The sequence below is a fragment of the Emys orbicularis genome, chromosome 1 (assembly GCF_028017835.1).
Source record: "Emys orbicularis isolate rEmyOrb1 chromosome 1, rEmyOrb1.hap1, whole genome shotgun sequence".
NCBI lineage: Eukaryota > Metazoa > Chordata > Testudines > Emydidae > Emys > Emys orbicularis.
Genome location: NC_088683.1, coordinates 125,999,502 through 126,018,682, shown reverse-complemented (window position 1 = coordinate 126,018,682; position 19,181 = coordinate 125,999,502). Strand labels below are relative to the sequence as shown.

The following is a 19,181-nucleotide window of genomic DNA, read 5'->3' as shown; positions in this document are numbered from 1 at the left end:
CATGCCCATGTGTCAACAGACAGAATTTACAGGTGAGATGACTGAGGCACAGAACAACATTACCAATATCTGTTAGAGCTTGAGGGAATTTATTTATTTTCCTGGTCTCCAACCCTTTTGGAACTTCAAAGGCTCAGGATTTGTGTGCTATACGTCAAATTTTGCTGCCCACTGTGGATGGGAGAATTGCTTCATTGTTATTTTGTTCTTTCTCCTTGCACAAACATCCCACTGACGCCTGTGGGTGTTCCAAGTGGGTAGAGAGAGCAGCGTCTCAGCCAAGATCTGCCTTATGGATCAGCACCAGATTCATCCATTTTGGCTCGTTCTAGAGGTTAGTACTTCCAGTTTGCCTGCCCTGTTCTAAACAAGGGTCTGTTCTGGACATTTTTTATGTTGCCATTTGAAGTGTAAATTAAAAGCAAAGGCTCCTTACAGACCAAGTTGTTTGGAGGATGTGGGATTTCATCCTGAATATGGTTTTTGCTCACAATGGTCCAATATTATTCTTATTAGTACCATAAACACGCACACACAAAAATCCAAGATCATAAAATATTTTTCTCTAAATTTTTTTATGTCTCTCTCACTTTCACCTGAGAACGGCACCTACAGTTTCCTTTAAAAAAAACAAAAGAAAAGAAAACAAAGTCTAATCTCACCAGCTGCTGGTATATTAGGTTCTTCAAGGGATTGTCTAAGACATAACACTGTCCTAACTTAAGACAGAACAAGAAACAAAAGCGACCAACCGGAAAAATAAAATTGAACTAGTTCAGCGCTTTAGTACAAATTTGGCACTTGCTCAAAGACTCAGTGTGGTGTGCAACTGATGAAGAGAAGTCCTCTCTAGAAAGGAAATAATTGCTTGTTGGGGTTTACAGAAACAGACTCCCAACTCCCTTCCCCACCATACACACACATGCGTGCCTCCAACCCTAAATATTCAAAGGAGAAGGGAAAAGGAGGAGGAGGAGGAGGCAGAGGGGTAAAAGGAATTGTCTTTTTTTTTTTTCCTGTCAGGTGCATTACCAAAAAAAAAAAAAAAATTTACTTCTCTTTAAACTGTAGCACAAAACAACAAAACACATTCACAAGCCACTTGTTGGCACTGTGTACCTGAGTGAGAATTTCTAGAACATTGTAGAACAAACAGCCATAAAGTTTATTTGAAAAAAAAAAAAATAATAAAAGGTCGACGGGTAAGACTTCAGTGCTTGGGTATAGCAGCTGAATTACTGGCATTATTTTACCCATAGCTTATTTCATTCTTTTGTTGTTGTTATCGTCGTTGTTTTCTTTCTTCTGGGCCTTTTTTTTTTAAATGCAGGCTGATGTCTATTAGTCAGCTGATGTCCCAACTAGTTAAGACTAACAGTTAAAGTAACAGTCAGTGTATGAGAAAGTTAATGTGCTTGGCCACTGGTAAGGATAAACCAGGTGGGGCTTTTTTTTTTTTCCTTGAAGTCCTGTACGGTCACACAATATTTGGACCCTTATCAGTTGGCTTGTCCTGCAATGTGATTTTCACTGTCACTGCCGTAGTCCACATCAGGGTCGTCCTCTTCTTCATCGTACTCGTCGTAGATTTCTCCATTGATGTCACTGGCCTGCATCTCCTCTTTGATGTGCGGCTCCTCGCCTTTGATGCCGTAAGTGCTCTGGATGACAGGCATCCCGGGCTCCGGGCTGCTGGACACACTCGAGTGCTCTGATGGCAGATGGGGGGAGGGCATTCCTGCCATCGCGATGGCTCCTGGGTAGACTACACCGGCGGTGGCGATAGGAATCTGTGCTTGTTGCCTGTTGTTGACAAATAAAAGGGCATTTAAATACGAGCAGGAGCAAAGAGAGTTCCTATTCCTATAGCATTACAGGCTATAAAGTCACAAGGACTATCATTATTGGGCTTAGTGGAATGGGTCCCTAGATGGTCCACACCAGACACCTCCCACCCATAATCTTCCAAGCTTTGACACTTAATCCTATGACTAATGTTAGGGGCCTGAACCAAATCACTGATTCAAACACCACCAAACTCTGGACACGTTTGATCTGTATCTGAACTTTGGAGCTTGCCTAAGGCGCAAGGTTCCTTACTGGGTGAATGGGATGTCTACGAGCACACAGCCAATGACAAACATCCTGCCACCCATGGTCCAACGATTAAAAAAGACCCCCCCCCCCCAAAAAAAAGTTGCAGAGTGCAACTAGGGCCAGAAACAAACAGCAAGGTTTTGGTGTCAGGAGAGAGGTGGTGGGTGGAGGGAGTTCCTGAGGGAGTCTGTTTGTGGCATGGGGAAAAGGACCAGGCTTCCGTTTGAAAGCCTGACATAGGCTAGGAATGTGGAGTTTATTTAGAAACCTGATGGCTTGTAGGGAGGGACAGAAGGCCTTCTGGGACCCACATGGGAGTCTGGGTGATCCCCAAGACCTCCATGTAACCTTGGAGGTGGCATATGCAATGTCCACAGAGAGGTGGGTGAGGAGAAGAGGGATCATTGATAGGTATGGACAACTCCCTGGAACAGCGAGGGATATTGGTGAAAAGTAGATCCTCTCAGGGATGGCAGATAAAACTAGGAAAAGCCAGACTTAGACATACATTGTTTTAAAATAAATAGAGCAACATCAGTGTTTGATAAAAATCCTCTATAGGACATTTAAGCCTTGGAAACATGTACAAGATAATGAAAGCAGAATTATTTCAGGCCATCAAAATTCCTTTTTCATGTAGAACACTAGCTGTGTTGTACCAGAGTTTATTTCCCTGCGAAGCTCCAGGGTCCTAACAAGCCTAGAGGTTTAAAATTCATGCTCCTTTTGTTTCCTTGCTGCATGAAGTAATTCCATTGCAGTAATACCCTTCAGTACATGCTGCATATTGTAATGTCATCAGTGGTGTGTCCATCTGTACTGAAAAGCCTTGCCACAGGAGACAGGGTGAAATCTCTTGAGATGAACATTTTTAATTAAGAATGAAACCGTCCCCTGTTCCTGAGCCTGACTGTTCACTGACTGCCCAGTAAGCCTTGCACAGCACAGCGATCCCGAAAGACTAAGCAGTCCCAAGCAACTGAACATTTATTTGGAATTATTTGCCACATTTTTAATATACTTGCTTGTTGCTGTCCTAGGGAAGCCTGCTAACCTGTGAGCATCACTTCTTATTTTCAAAACAATATAGTTGCCTCAACTAAGGGCTTAGCCTGTAAATAGGGAGAACATATTTTGCTTTTACTCTTAATTCAACAGAAAGACCTAGCGTTAGCATTTCTGCAACTAGCCTTATTCAGTGTTTTTAAATGGCTTTTAATATGTAATAATAGGAACACTTTGCACTCAAATGGTGCCTCTCATAGTCCAAACGTTTGTGGAGTTTCACAGTTCTTCTGTAATGTTGCTTGCATTTCATAATTGAAGAATAATATCTGCCACTCCTATAGTGCCTTCCATCCAGGGCCGGCTCCAGGCACCAGCGCAGCAAGCAGGTGCTTGGGGCGGCCAATGGGAAGGGGCGGCACCTCCGGCTCTTCGGCGGCGGGTCCCTCAGTCCCTCTCGGAGGGAAGGACCTGCTGCTGAATTGCCGCTGAAGAATGAAGCGGCGGCAGTAGAGCTGCCGCCGAAGTGCCGCCAATCACAGCTTTCACCCCCCCCCCCCGCTTAGGGCGGCCCTGCTTCCATCAGAGGATCTCAAAGCTCTTTATAGCCATTGATGTATTAAGGTTCGTGATGGCCCTGTAAGGTAAGCATTTTTAGTCCCCTTTTAGAGATGACGAGGCTGACAGAGATTAAGGGTCAGATTTTCAAGAGAGCCAAGTCCCAACTATTGTGACACTTACAGACAGACTTTCAAAACTCTTGAAAATCTGGCCATTTATTTTGGTGCCTAAACTGTTTAAAAATCTGGCCCTAATGACTTGCACCAGGTCCTGCAGTGAATCAGGGGCAAAGCCAGGAACAGAACCTGACTTCCAGGATCAAATACTGATTGAAGTCAATGGGAGTTTTACCATTGACTTCAGTGGAACCTAGATTTCACCCCCACCCTCCCCCAGTCCCTGCTCTAAATTCTAGACAAACTATCTCCAAAATGTCTTGTTTTCAGATAGGGTACTTGTCAGATTCATCTGGAAAGTTAAATAATAATATTAAAAACATTGCAAGATTAGTTAAAAAAAATTGTAAAGCCATGCATGTCAGCGAGATAAGCGGTATTTGGGGGGCTCTGTTGCCACCTATCTTTCTCAGAAAGACCCTCCCTCCTCTTTTTTCTAATCTCTTGATGCTGAATGTTGGCTGACTTCCCTATGTTTGTTTCAGTGCTTACTAGTGGGATCACTGAACCTGCCAGCACCACAGGGTTAAGCAGCTCAAATTTCTCTGTTGAGCTGCTTATTATAACAATGTACACTGTAGCTGTTCAAAACACCGTCTAAGAACACTTAACGGTAACCGGGCAGCTATTTTCCCCTTTCTGCTATTCATACCCATTAACTAGAGACAGGTGACCCGGTTCTGGTACAATAAAAAATAGCATTCCCTTTTTCACCCCAAAAGGGAAACAGAGCCCAGATTCCAATTTTTCTAAGGCTAGTTGACTTTTTTTTTTTTTTTTAAATAAAAACAATAATTTTTTTGTGTAGCTCTGCGTTTCCTGGACCAGCTGTGGAAATATCACAAGAACGTCTGTCCTTGCAATACTTCTCACCTATCTGTAGCCAAAACCAAACAGTAGTTGCAGAAAGAACCTTCCAGGCAGGTTTCTAGATGAAAAAGCAGAGAACTAAGTCTTGACAAATATACAAACCTTTGGATGTTTCTCTGAACCAATCCTCTTGAGATTTGAACCCCTCACTAGCATTCAGCTTACCACAGAGCAAAAGACTCTCTGGCACCGCTAATGCCCTTGGACTGAAGTAATCTCATCACATGTGACTAGTGTGAACTGGTTGAGGATGTTTTATGCCTATATCCTCACTGACCTTACTAGCAAGGCTCAACCTGCCATGGGCATTCAGGTCTTCAATAGCATTGCTGAGCAATGTTTTAGCCGACGGCTTGCTGAACCCCTTGAATGTGAGCTAGTGTTTCTGGCCTTGGGAGCTATAGACACTAACAGATTAACTCATATAGATTCTGTAAAACACCATAATGAGTAATACTTAGCACATATGTGGTGCATTTCATCCGAAGATGTGGTCAAGATGGGCAAGTATCATTATCTCCATATTATAGATATGGAAACTGAAGCCCAGTTGGCCAAAATTAAATAGCAGAGCCATGAACAGATCTCCTGACTTCCAGGTCACAGCTATATGGACCACATGGCCTTTAAAGATGAGCTTCATATTATGTTAGTGTGATGGGGTGTATCAGGCCCTTTGAGGCCCCCTGCTGGAGGTCTTGCAGTCCTGCCACACCCCACCCTAGGAAAAGGAGCAGTGAATGTGGGTCCTCCAGGCCTGCCTAGAAATGCTGCAGGGAAGCAGCCAATCAGAGCATAGCAGGCTCAGATAAAAGGAGCTGCAGGGGCTGAGCAGGTCAGTGGCTGGCTGGGACCAGAAGGGGGAAGAAGGACTGGAAGGCTGCAAAACTCCATTGGTAAAGAGGCCTGCGAGAGACTGTGCTTAAGCAGGGAAAAGACAGAGACCCCTGAGATAAGGGTGAAGAGGAAGGGGTTACATGGGAAGTGGCCCAGGGAATAGCAGCAGCACCAGAGTTAAAGGAAGCAGCACATGGCTACTCTTTGTAGGGTCCCTGGGTTGGGACCCACAGCAGTCGGCAGGCCTAGATTCCCTGGCCACCGGAGAAGCGGCCTAAGCCCCAAGGAGAGAATAAGACTCTGCATTAAAAGCCTAAGAAAGGGGCTGGGGATTTAAATAGGCCCAGGGATGGGCTGAAGACCCTGAAGCAGGCCAACCATATGTTGAACTTTATTTCCCCCAGAAGGGGACTGGAATTAAGGAGTAACCTGGCTGGACAGCTGGGATACCACAGAACCACTGAGAACAGAGTCTCCAGGGAGAAAGTGCTGGGGGCACTGCTCTATACCAGGCTATGGACAGACTTAAAGCTAGCCCAGAAGGGCCAAGAACTGAGCCCCGAAGGCAGGGCTGCAGATACCAACCAGAGCATAGTGAAAGGCCCTGCTGGAGTTTTGATACCCCGGAAGGGGTTTGTTTGTTTCTTCACATATTGACAATGTGTGACCTGGCTGGAGGGCTGGGCCACTAAAAACCCACCTGATGAGGTTAACAGCTGACAGGGGGCGCCGGGAGCTGAGAGAGCGAGTGCAGGTTCACACCCAGCCAACAGGAGGCGCTCACGAGAGGTGAGAGTCCTCCGTCATAGTTAGCAACACATTATTTACCTCGTAATAAAATATGACATTTACAGCTCTGAAACAAGGACAACCCCAGAAAAACAATTTCTACTGAAATAAAAGATATGACAGGCCCATACCCAACATTAAAATACTGCCTCATCTCTTGTCGCCTGTTGCGCATGATTGCCTTGTACTCGCCGATCCGCAATTTTTTGCCATCCACAAGACAGGTGCGCTTCGGCCTGGGCTTGTATTTATAGTCTGGGTATTTCTCCAGATGTTGCTTGCTGAGTCGGGCCTGCTCCTCATAGTATGGCTGCTTCTCTAGGTTTGTCATAGCTTTCCAGCGAGATCCTGTCACAAGAAGAATGAGAAATGAGAACCCTTCCCCTTTCCCATTCAGAGAAGGACAAATAAGCAGGTCATTAAGAACAAGATACCCCCGGTCCTGTGGCTTTGGGCTGTGAAACAGCGCTTTTAGATAAGGAGGGTCACAGCTAGTTTTTATTTGGCAGGTAAACCTCCAGGGTATGCCCATGTGATGCAGGTAGCTTTGTACGTGGCATTCTTTCCTTTTTGAGTCAATATTTTATGGACACTGCTGCTACACACAGATGAGACATAACCCCAAGGTCCTGACCACAGTAATTATTAAAGCTCCCTGACACTTTGTAAAAGTAGGTTGCGAATCTCAATGGCTTGGGCAAAGTCCCATTCGCCTGTTTAGATTCTAGTCTGCCTGTGTTCCTCTGTAGTTTCATTTAGGCATGGTACTCATCTTCACTTCCTGTTCTAATGTTCCTGTGTGCTACGAACTAGCTGCTGCATTCCACCCTGGGCTGGATTAAAATATAGGCATGCTGGGGTCTTGGTTCCTAAGGTCAGGCTTACATCAAAGTCTAAGCTTTCATTTTTTAAAAACAAGTATCTTTCTAGCTCTCATGGTTATAACAAAAAGCTTGAAAACATGAACTGAGCATAACCAATGTGCTGAATTCTGCCTGAGTCTTCAGAGAGCCTGAAACAATAGCTCTGAGAGATATGAATTGTCCAGTGCATCCCAGTGAGGTGTTAACTCCAAAACCCTCTACAGTGGGAAGGACTCTGTATATAGCAGGAGGTGAAGAATGCAGTGGGCCTGGCTCACCCATTACAGAAATAGGTTTGAGAGGGCTCCCCTGCTTCTACCTCTGCCTCTCTGGGGCCAGAACAGACACCTGCTGCTACTCCTGGGGTGAAGTGGGATGGGTGAGAAGAAAGGGCCATGCCTTTGCCTTTCCCTATCTGGGAAGGAAGTTCCCTGCCATCAGCACACCATTTGGGGTCAGGGTTATGATGTGGGGCTGTGACACAGGGACCCTCATGTTGTGGTGTGACTAGGGCCCTAGATTGCTCCCATTCAAGCCTGGTGCAACTGCTTCTAAGGTAGAATTTCAGTGACGAGAGGAGTAGTTCCCATATAATCCCATAAAGTACCAAGCTAGAGTCTGGTTCTTTGGGATGAAAGATCCTATTTAAGTATAAGGCAGTGGCTCTCAACCTTTCCAGACTACTGTTCCCCTTTCAGGAGTCTGATTTGTCTTCCGTACCCCCAAGTTACACCTTGCTTAAAAACTACTTGCTTACAAAATCAGACACAAAAATACAAAAGTGTCACAGCACACATTAAAAAATTGCTGACTTTCTCATTTTCACCATATCATTATAAAATAAATCAATTGGAATATAAATATTTTACTTACAGTTCAGTGTATAGTATAAAGAGCAGTATAAACAAGTCATTGTATGAAAATTTAGTTTGTACTGACTTCGCTGGTGCTTTTTATGTAGTCTCTTGTAAAACTAGGCAAATATCTAGATCAGTTGATGTACCCCTGGAAGACCTCTACGTACCCCCAGGGATACACATACACCGGGTTGAGAACCACTGGTACAAGGTATTATTAAAAAGAATCCAGAGGAGCAAAAGATTTGTTCCCATGTGACAAATTAGCAGTTGGAGACAGAGCATTAATATACAATATTTTGATAACTACTGTATAAATTAAAATATTCCTGCTTCACTGGGATGATCATTAACTTTCGCTCTGTGCTGCTGTGTATATGCTGGGTGAATAGTAGAAAAATGAGTATTTTATTTAAAAATGTCCCATGAAATTTATAAAGTGAAAATTTAAAAAACAAAAACAAAAACAAATAGCTAATGCCTGAAAAAATGCAGCAAGATACCCGGAATAAAAAATGCTTTGGAAATTATTCAATGAACTTTAGGATTGCTTCAGGACAAGATCCATTCCAGGCAACATCGATGGCCCAAACTGTGAAATATATGCCCCAGAAGGAAAAACTGGTTGGAAAATAGTCCATTTTCCTACTGGAAACAAGTCTGCATAATTTCTCAACATAATGGGTTCAGAATGTCATATTCGACTTACAGTACTTTCCTTCTTTGTTACTCATTCTGTACTTAGCTCATGCTATTACTCATAGTGTTCTTAGCTCACTGTGCTCCCAAAACTGTCTTTTCAATATAAAAAAGCACAGTTCTCTCTTCCTTATGAAGAAAACAGTCTGATTCTTTCAGGAAAGTGCCCTTGGGAAGACAGAGCCCACTGGCTGATATCAGTTTTCTCGGTGCTCTGCTTTGTTGAAGCTTCATTCCAAACTCCAGTATGGGTTTCTGTAATGAAAGACTAATAGGCTGAGTACAGAATACTGATCCTACCTCACATCTAATGGTAATCGACCTATGGAAAAATGTCTACTCTGAACGGAGCAACGAAAAGTCATCCCTTAGTACAATTAGTGTGGAGTCAATCATGTACCCTTTTACTGCCAATGCATGAAAGAGCATGGAAAGCAGCTTGGTGGTCTCCTGAAGAGAAAAGCCATTTCCTAGTGGTTATAGCCAGGAAACTGACTGTAAAAGCTGACACTGACATTCAATAGCTACTTCTTTCCCACTGACTGCCAAATCCTGATCAGGTTAGCTGACACAGTGATAAATAGCTGGGAACTGCCAGAACCTGGTCCACCCATGCAGCTGACCCAGGGGAAGCCTGTGTGGTAATGTAGTTAGGGCCTAAAATTGTTGGTGTTACACATTTGAGAGTTAGGGCCAGATCCTGCAAATAGGGTTCTAGGGTGCCAAGATGTGGATCCATTTTCAGGATTTATCCCTTCTTCAGTATACTGGCTTCTCTAAAGTCTGAGGAAGTCACAAAGTAACGCTAAGTGAATCTAGAACCCGCAGGCCATAAACACCATTTTAGCACCTACTGGTTTAAAAATAATAGTTTATGCTGACAAACAGTTTTCATTAATAAATAATAAAGCTGAAAACCTAAAAGACCTTTTTCTTAAAGTATGTTAAATATCAAGAAGAGAAGGCACCACAGGCTATTTCAGACTCTCTGATGAGTGAAGTGAAAGCATGTGCATGTGAGTTTAGTGGTAAATGTGCATATGGACAAAGAACTGAAGAGGTCAAAGATCAAAAAACATTTGTTAGGAAGGATATGTACAAATCTCACCTACAGCTTGGCATTGCCACATGTAATTATTGGTGATCATTTGCACTTATATCTGACTCCTAATGCTCTACATATGAAATGACTAATAGTTATATATAAGTTCTCCCCCCCTCCCATTAAGTATCTTGTATTTACAAAAACAATAAATATGTAAATATACAAGCAGATACGTAATATATGTGGTATATATCACAAACTAAATTAATATTCTGAATACCCCATAGTTACCACTGTTAGTTTTGGGAATAAATGGATCATAGAAAAACATAACAGAATAATGAACGTAAGCCTTCATCCTGCAAAGACTTATGCATGTGCTTAGCTGCACACACTGAATTCTCTGACAATGCAGGATTGGCGCTATAGTGCTGTGTATGTATTTAAATGAATATATCCAATAAAATCAGCCTTGTAAAATTCTGATGAAAATGTTCTGTCCACACACAAAATTTACTTAAACCATCTTTAACTGTGTTGACTGATGCCAGTAGCCCCAATTCTCCAATCGGATCTGGGAAGGCAGACCTCCGTGCATAAAGTTAAGCACATGCATAAATTTTTGTAGGCCCAGGGCCATAGGTACTGACATTTTCATCTATATCTCAATTTGTAATATTTATACATAAATGTCATTCATTATTTTCCCCCTTGCAAGCTACAATCTCAATAGCGCAAAAATCCTGGCAGCCTCACCTCTCTTCCTAGCAAATATTTAATAGCTGCCTCCTGCAGTGATACCTCCTATTACTGTGACTTTATTGTTTTTACAAAATATACTAAAGATCATTTACTAGTGTGTTTTGAAGTATCATAAATAATTAAAACTCAACTATGCTTGTCAAAATAAATAAAAAGCAGATTTTGTGATGAAGTATCCTTGATTTTCTATTTATCGTTTTCATTTGCTTACTTACTAATATGCAAAATTTGGCACGCTGCCGCAGGTCTCAGTATGAATTGTTCATATTCTAGAGTGTGTCTGTCAAATATACATAGATAAAGAATGAGACCCAGATCTTTATGCCCGTGTAAGAGCTGATGAAGTCAATGGGAGTATGTGCAGATTCAGGGGTCTGCCTGCACAGGTCACATAGCATGATCAAGGCTACTGTCATCAATCAACACAATAAAGTTAGGTAAGTACATTTTTTGCTTGGGCAGAATATTTTCATGATAAGTTTTGCAAGGCTAATTTTATTTTATATGTGTATATAAATACCCACACACATTACTGCCAATCCCAAGCAAAAAATCAAAAATCATGAGATTTAAAAAAAAATCTCATTACATTTTGGGTGTTTTTTATGTGACTTCTGGTTTTTGTGCCTTTAGTGTGTGCCTGGGTCACATTGTCAAGTTTTTCTCTATAACCATGAAGAGCAGAAATTACTTTTTTTTAAAAAAATGATAGCTAGGCTTCTCACAATCTCATGAACATGGTAGCTAGGGCTCTAAGAAAAAATTCTAGATATCATGAGACTCATGATAAAATTGCAAGAATTGTCAACACTGCATATAGCTCCAATCCTGCTTTGGGATCTGTGCACACACATTGCTGCACCCACATGGCGCCCTGATGACATCAGTGGTCATCTGCAAAGATCTGCATGCACAGATCACCAAATATCAGGGTTGGAAGGGACCTCAGGAGGTCATCTAGTCCAACCCCCGCTCAAAGGAGGACCCATCCCCAGGCAGATTTTTACCCCAGTTCCCTAAATGCCCCCTTCAAGGATTGAACTCACAACCCTGGGTTTAGCAGGCCAATGCTCAAACCACTGAGCTACCCCTTCCCCCATAAGCTAAGCCTCCCCCCAGGCTCAGAGTGTACATCCATACAAACACACATATATAGTACAGGTAGAGTTGGTAATACCACATAGAGTTAAGATGCTGTTTTCAGTTGCTTATAACTCTGCAAAACTTTAAACATCCAGGGTGAAATTTTAGATGCTGGGTGTCTGCATCAGGCTGATTTTTTTTTTTGGATTGATATAGACCCATGGTTTTCAACCTTTTTTCATTTGCAGACCTCTAAAACATTTCAAATGAAGGTGTTGACCCCTTTGGAAACCTTAGAAATAGTCTGCAGACACCAGGTTGAAAACCGCTGATATAGACACCTGCATTAGTGGAGTAGAGATTTGGGAGGTAACTTCCTATGTTACCTTTTATAAATCTCCGTATGTATATTGTAGATCTATTTCTAAAATTAATTTATATATATTTAAAAGCATATCTAAGGAATAAATTATTAAAATTTAAGGGGATCCAGCAGACCAGTTTTTTTTTTAACAGATTTCTTAACAATTTAATAAAAAACCTAATCTCCACAACTTCAAGTTGCAATGAACAGATGGACGACAAACGTATGCACAGATGAATTTAGTGACAAATCTGTGTATCTAATTTTTATGCTTAAAACATAATACCATAGTGTCAAACATAATCCCTAGAGAATTCTAGTGCAGCGAAGAGCACTCCTCTCATTTCACTATAAAAATGACCCCGGCTCAGTGGCAACCCCATCTAAGCCGCTCTCAGCGACAGTGCTGCTCTGTGACCCCACTGTGTAGCCGCACTGCTTAAAACATATATAATAATTGTGGCTTTTCACAAAGAGACCCAAACACCTGGTTGATCTGTAGGTTTCTAGTTGCTCACCCTTCACCAGAGAGCTCCCTGCTGACTTCAAAAGACTGGCCTTTTGCAATTGAGGAAAGACCTTTGTAACATTTCTGTCAAGAAAAAGGATATCAGGGCATCCCTCTCTATTGCAGAGGAGGAAGGTTAAAAAAAAAATTAAATGTGATGCTGGAAAGGAAAAGAAACCACATCTCTTACTGTCTTCAAACATAGTTTCTTCCTCTATCTGGCAGCAACACAGTATAGAGTTTGGAGTCAGCTATGTTGTCTGTCACCTCTACAGGATCTGTAATGAATTTGCACATTTTACTCCAACTACTGTATATCTAATCAGAAAAAGATGTTCCCATATCCCCCTGATCTAGCGCCAAACAGTAAAAGGTGATTCCTTATGTTAACAATTTCAGCAGAATGGCTTATTAAAACCAGATTTTAGGGTATTATAAAATGCTTAGAAGCCCTTTAAAATGTCAACCAGAATCCCCAGAGACTGTGTAAAATGTCAACCTAGCTCAAGCGCCTGTTTTAAGCAGAATGAATTAGCAGCGTGCTGTCGGAAGTTGTTATCCAAAACAATCAGTTAAGAGGGAAAACATCAAGCTCTCTTTGTACTTTCGATATGAAAAAGGCCATTCAGAATGATCTTTGTAGATTTTTGAAGCTGATTAAAAGGCAGGTTTAATCAGGCCTACTCTAAATTTATAGACAGACCAAAACTGTTACTGCCTCTGGACCCTAGTCTAATCACATCACACACCTGTAACCAGTCTAATCCCTTTTAACCAGTATACATTTATCTTACCACCAATTTAGCCTTCTTGTCCTGTTCCTCTAACTAATCTAATCAGCTCATGCCACCCTTTTAATCAAGGGATAATGTGGTATCAGAACCAATATGTGCTGCCTCTTAAATTAATTTAATCTCGTCTTTAATTCCACCCTGCTGCTACCTTATCATATCACTCTAACCAATCTAACCTTATCTTCTAATACCTCTGACCAGTCTAACCTCAGCATAGTCACCCCTCTAACTAGTGAAGCCTTTTTAACATTGTCATTATATCCAATTAAATTTCTAATGCCATTCCAAAAACTAGCCAGACCTTACTCGGGCAAATATTTTCATGCTCACACTTGTAGCCCCCCACCCCTCTTGCCTCATATATAAAATGTATAATAGCACAACACTGTATCGATAGAAAAGTGTAACATCTTAGATTTACTCACCGATAATTTATTTTAGAAACAAATGAGGGTAATTCATTGGCCTCTGTGAGCTTGATCCACAACAGGACTTAGGCACCTAAATCCCAGAATCAGGCCCCACTTGAATTCACAAAACCCCTGCTCAGCTGTCACCAAACCTGTAGGCGCCTAAAATCGCTCAGTGATTTTTCCTGTATAAGTTGCGTAGGTGCCTGTGTTTCTGCCTCTGAGCATGTGTACTGCAGTCCCATGACAGGCAGGATGCCTATGCCCTTGAGTGATTCACGAACTGGGGGAAGATAGGCATTCCTCTGCCTAACTCAGCTGCAGGCCTGATTTGATAAGCGGCCTCAGACCTTGCTTACCAGATTGAGCACCTATAGGCAAGTTTACATAAAATGGCAAGAAAGGGAGGACCTTGCCTATAGCCTAGTTGTTAGGTACTCACCTGAGACATGGGAGACATCCAGTTCAAGGCTCCCCTCCACCTGAGAGGTAGAAGGGAACTGAGCTGGCGGTTGCTACCTCTGAGGTGAATGTCCTAACCACTGGGCTGTGGGGTATTCTGATCTGAGGCTCCCTCAGGTTTAGCTGTTGCACTGTGGATAAGTAATTTTAAAGACTCACTGGAGCAGGGGGACTGGATCCTGAGTCTCCCACCTCCCACGTAAGTACTTTAAGCACAAGGCGACAGAGTTATTCTCCTGCATGCTCATGTTTGTTCTCTCTCTCTAGAACAATGATTCTTTTATTATGTAGACACAATGGAACAGCTTCAAGAGGAGAGATTGAGGAAACCCAACCCCAGGCTATCCAGTGGTTAGAACAGAGGTGGGCAAACTACAGCCCGCAGTAACCTCCAGCCCGGCTCCTGAGCTCCTGGCCGGGGAGGCTAGCCAACCCCTGTTTCCTCCCCTGCTGCTCCCCCTCCCCGCAGCCTCAGCTCACCCCGCCGCCGGCGCAATGCTCTGCGCAGCTGCAGAGCCACGGCCTGACCCTGCTGACTTTTGTGAATCTCATTCTACGGCGCCCATCTCTCTCCATTCACTGAATAGAGAGCCTAGATGCCTACTCAGCCTTTGAGGATTCCAGTGATTTTCTAGGCACCTAAAAGTTAGGCATGGCAACGCTCAGCCTCCCCATGCCTATGTTCCTTGGTGAATCTAGCCCTATGAGCCAAATTCAGTCCTCAGTTATTCCCTTTCTACTCTTCAAAGTGTCCCAAGGGTCTAATGTAGGGCAGAATTTGGCCTAAGTGTTTAAGTAAGTATAGAAAGGTCTGAAGACTGGTGCATGGGATTTACTAGCAGATATCCGTGGCAAATATGTATTGTGTGGGATACGGAGAGTGGATGGGGATATACACATAAGTTCTGAGGTTTCTTCTCTGATTAAGTGAATTTTCTCAGAATATCCTTGGTGTATGGATCATGCATTAGAGAGACGTAATATGACCGAAATATCATACTACCAGTTTTTTTTTTTTTTTAAAAGAGACATATTTTAGAATACAGGACCTTTCATCTTTAGATCATTCATTTGAACACAGCACACTAGGTTATGAATCAGATACTGTGGTGGGCAGCCTTATAAACAAATTAGATAAATAAGAGTCAGTAAATAAAAGCTGTCACCAAAAAATGTAACAAAAAGTCATCTTATAATTATTCAGTGGCTCGTGGGAATGAGCTGGAGTTCTTTGTCTAGTTCCTGGTAGGCCAGTGTCTTCATGCCAAAAACACCACCACAACTGGCAAGCTGAATGGGCTCTCCAGATCATGGCTGATGCATACTGTTGGGCAGCATGGTGAACCTTGTATTGCTGTTGTCCTTGCCAAAACTATAATGTGGATAAGCAGAGGCCCTAAAATCTCTAAATATTCAGTCAAAACCAAGGAGTTCTGCTACAGAAAATACAGTGCTCTATTAATTTCCTTACCCAGTATCTTGCTAATGTTGGAGTTGTGCATGTCAGGGAAGGCTTGAAGGATCTTCCTTCGCTCATCTTTAGCCCACACCATGAAGGCATTCATTGGACGCTTGATATGGGGTTCATTACTTCCACGCCCTCTGGATTCCCGATAAATTCTAGATTCTGAGACACCTGCACTTCCTAAAAAGAGGGGAGAAAATCATACCTAATTTGTGCTTTCAGTAACCTTCATCACATAGGGCACATTCAATAAACATATGTTCAAACTGCATTCACCATGCTTTCTCTTCTCCTTGAATCCTTCAAGTGTATCATATTCTTTTTTCTTGTGTCTAGTTTATAACTATATTGGTCAAATATAGTAGGATATGGTATAAATCTGATCGGATGAAGAGCCACATTCATTTTTGCAGACAAAAAATTTAAAGCTCTTTTAACGTTCTTTTACTGCTTAATAACCTAAAAAACCCAACTTTTATGAATGGAGGTTTGTTTGTTTGTTTTCTAATTTACAATATGTTGAATGTAGTACATTACCTGTTTCCTGCCTCCTTTGTAATGAGAAGGGTGTTAATATATGGCAACATTAGGTGGGGCTTTTTTAAGCAAGTCTTTAACTAGCAAATGAACGTTTGCACAGCTGCCTTTGCTTGTGCTTACACCTCCACAATAACAAAAGCAATAGCAGAGATAGAAAAAAGCATTAAACTTGCTTCATCACATCCAAACAAGCTCCCACAGACCTAGCATATGCATCATCTATAGATGATCAGCTCTATAATCTGTGTGATCTCAGTTATTCAACATCTCTTTATTTCCTTTTCTTCACTTTTACAGTCATAAATGTGTTCTTGGTCCAGTCTTGACAAATGGAGTGCATGACACAGAATGATAAAATTGCCCCTGGACCTAAAACACCACAATATGAATAATTTCTCCTGCCTTGGTTAGTGGCCATTCCTCGCTTATCCCAGCCCTTCACTCCTATCCCCCCAAAAGAAGTTTCTGTTCTTCTGCACATACATAACTAGAAATAAGGATAGGTAATTCCTACTGACCGTCAGAATCCCCACTCATGTTGAAATCCATCATAGCATGGCTAAATTTCCCATCTTCATTCTGTTTTACTGCCAGCTGTTGAGTCAGGCTCTCCAGTGTTGTTTTGTCCTGTATGGGGAAGATGACTGGACTTGGATCAGGAAATCCAATTGCAAAGTTCATAGGTAATTTAGAAGAATTGGGAGGGAAGGGGAATAACAAACCTGAAGAGTTTATTGGGAAAAGGCTTTAAAAACACACACACATGCTTTTTCAGGGATGGATTTGATTTAAGAGTCTACTATTCCATTTTAAAATTTGGCTGATTAGGTAGTGATGAGTAAACCTTGTAAGGCTGTAAAGTTTGGTTCAGTTAAGCACCCAGAACTTTGGATGCATGACGCATATTGGACCTCTCTACACTCCTGAGTCGTCAAAACTGGTTTGGAAATCGAGAAGATGCAGGCTTTCTTGCAGTATATCTGCAGCTCCATTTCTCCTCCCAGCCTAAACTCAAAATGCAGAGACATGCAACATTTCTCTTAATTGTTTTTATTAATATTTTTGGAAGCAATCTATGGAAGCAAATACTAAGATTAAACTTTTTCATGTCCCAGGAAAGATTCAGTGTCGACTCAATCTGAGTTTTGGGCAGTGGTTGGTGTTCTCATCTAGAATGTCTGCCCCATCCCTGTCACAACTATCTATGACATGGAAGAAACGGGGTCCCTGGATTGCAGCAAGACAGTATATGCTGCCAATTAAAGAAATTGATCAGGCTACAATGTCTAAAGATACTGCCAGCACTATATCCCAAGGCAAATAATTCCAACATCCTATTCAATACATCCCTTCCTCTTTTTGAATTGCTTAAATCTACCAATGCAAAGGAGTTCCATTTTCCATCTATCTGCTGTTTGTACTGAGGTATGTTCTGCATTAATATTCTATTTTCTTGGCAATAATCTGTGTAAGAATAAATCTTTCTGGAAAACAATACCATATTTTCAAAATGTAGACAGTTTTCCTTTTGCAAAGCTAACAGAATGGTATCGTGTCAAATTATAAGTGACTCTGGTTGAAAAAATCCTTTTGAGCTTTCTCCTGAAGGAAAATTTACTGCTCTGTTGATATATGTTCCTTTCTTGATGACTGTCAGATTTCAACAAAACTAAAAAACAACATTAGATCACCTGGCAATCTGGGACCCTAGAATGATTATATGTAGCCTGATAATTCATCATATTGTAGAAGAAAGCAGGAAAGAAAAAAAACAAAAACAAATGGAGAGGTGATTCATAAATTTGATCCTGGGTTCAACCAAAGATTTAAACTCATGTATCTTGTATTTGAGAAGGCTTTTCTTAAAATTTAGAAATGAACCTCAAACCACACTTCTGCTTTGAACACCCCAAAGCTTTATGTAATATTGTGTTAACTCCCTATCCCTCCCCAGTGTCTTCCATCTTGGCTCACCTCTGCACTTCTGGGTTCTGGCTGCAACTGGATGCATTACTGCCAAAACAATGCAAGACAAACTGTTCTTGTGGTATTTCCAATCCAACTAGAAACAGCAGGGCCAGCCTAGCACAAGCGAGAAAGTGTTCGTGACATTTCCAGCCACATCAGATTCAGTTAGTTTGGAGACGCTTCAAATAATCACCCAAGCTTTTCAGGTGTATAACTGAACCAAACTACTTACCCTTCTTAAGTTAGCCCATCACTCATTTCCAACACAATGTGAGAGTATTCAGAAAGAGAGTCAGTAATGAGTTTACTTTGTTTCCCCCTGCAATGGATCTAATATCTATAATGCAAGTCAATGGTTTTCTCAAGAAACAATTTACCCTCAACTTCCCTAGACCATAATGATATAGTCCAAACCTATTTAGGACAGAAGCCATTTTAAAAAAAAGTCACTGTCAGCCTAAAGTATCAAAAACTTCCACTGTCTTCTGATATTTGGGTATATGATGGGATTTTTAAAATTCTTTTTTAGACTAAAACATGATTTTTCCTGAATCATGTATAAACCTCTTAGAGAAACAGAGCTGAGAGCACAAAGACCACTGGCTTAACAGCTCTTCTTTATGTAGTAAATGCAGCTCTTAAAGTTGGGGGCAGTTACATTCAGAACCACATTCTACCAACATGATTTGATTCAGTCTTAAAGTCATGGAATATTCCGCCGTGCCATCTACAAAGCACACACTGGTATGGGTTGTTATCAGGGTTTGACTTAACAAGTCTACAGATAATATGAAGCTGTCCATCTTGCAAAGAATCTGGCATTTTGAGGTTCAGCCACATTAGATGAAGTGTGAGAGAGGAAAAATGGTTATCGGAGGGTAGAAAAGAACAACAGAAGAATGCTGACTTCTTGAGCTGCACTGTTCAGCCACATGGCTTTGAGCTGACTCACCAGAAGGCTCAAAGGTACAAGTGTTCAGAGGGAAGTCCAGACTACATTTCAGCATCAAGGCAATCCCTAACCTG

The 19,181-nt window shown here is 41.7% G+C and overlaps 1 protein-coding gene across 3 annotated transcripts in view; it reads right to left on the bottom strand.

Moving 5' to 3' along the window:
• Positions 1–1,499: 1,499 nt before the first annotated feature.
• The window catches only part of SOX5 (SRY-box transcription factor 5), a 306,808-nt gene continuing 289,126 nt past the window's right edge, over positions 1,500–19,181 (bottom strand). For all 3 annotated transcript variants that reach the window (XM_065405070.1, XM_065405085.1, XM_065405079.1), the window contains 4 exons: positions 16,706–16,814; positions 15,654–15,827; positions 6,467–6,683; positions 1,500–1,803 (listed from right to left, as the gene is read on the bottom strand). In XM_065405070.1, coding sequence (XP_065261142.1) covers positions 1,500–1,803; positions 6,467–6,683; positions 15,654–15,827; positions 16,706–16,814 — 804 coding nt within the window. The remainder of the gene's footprint in view (positions 1,804–6,466; positions 6,684–15,653; positions 15,828–16,705; positions 16,815–19,181) is intronic.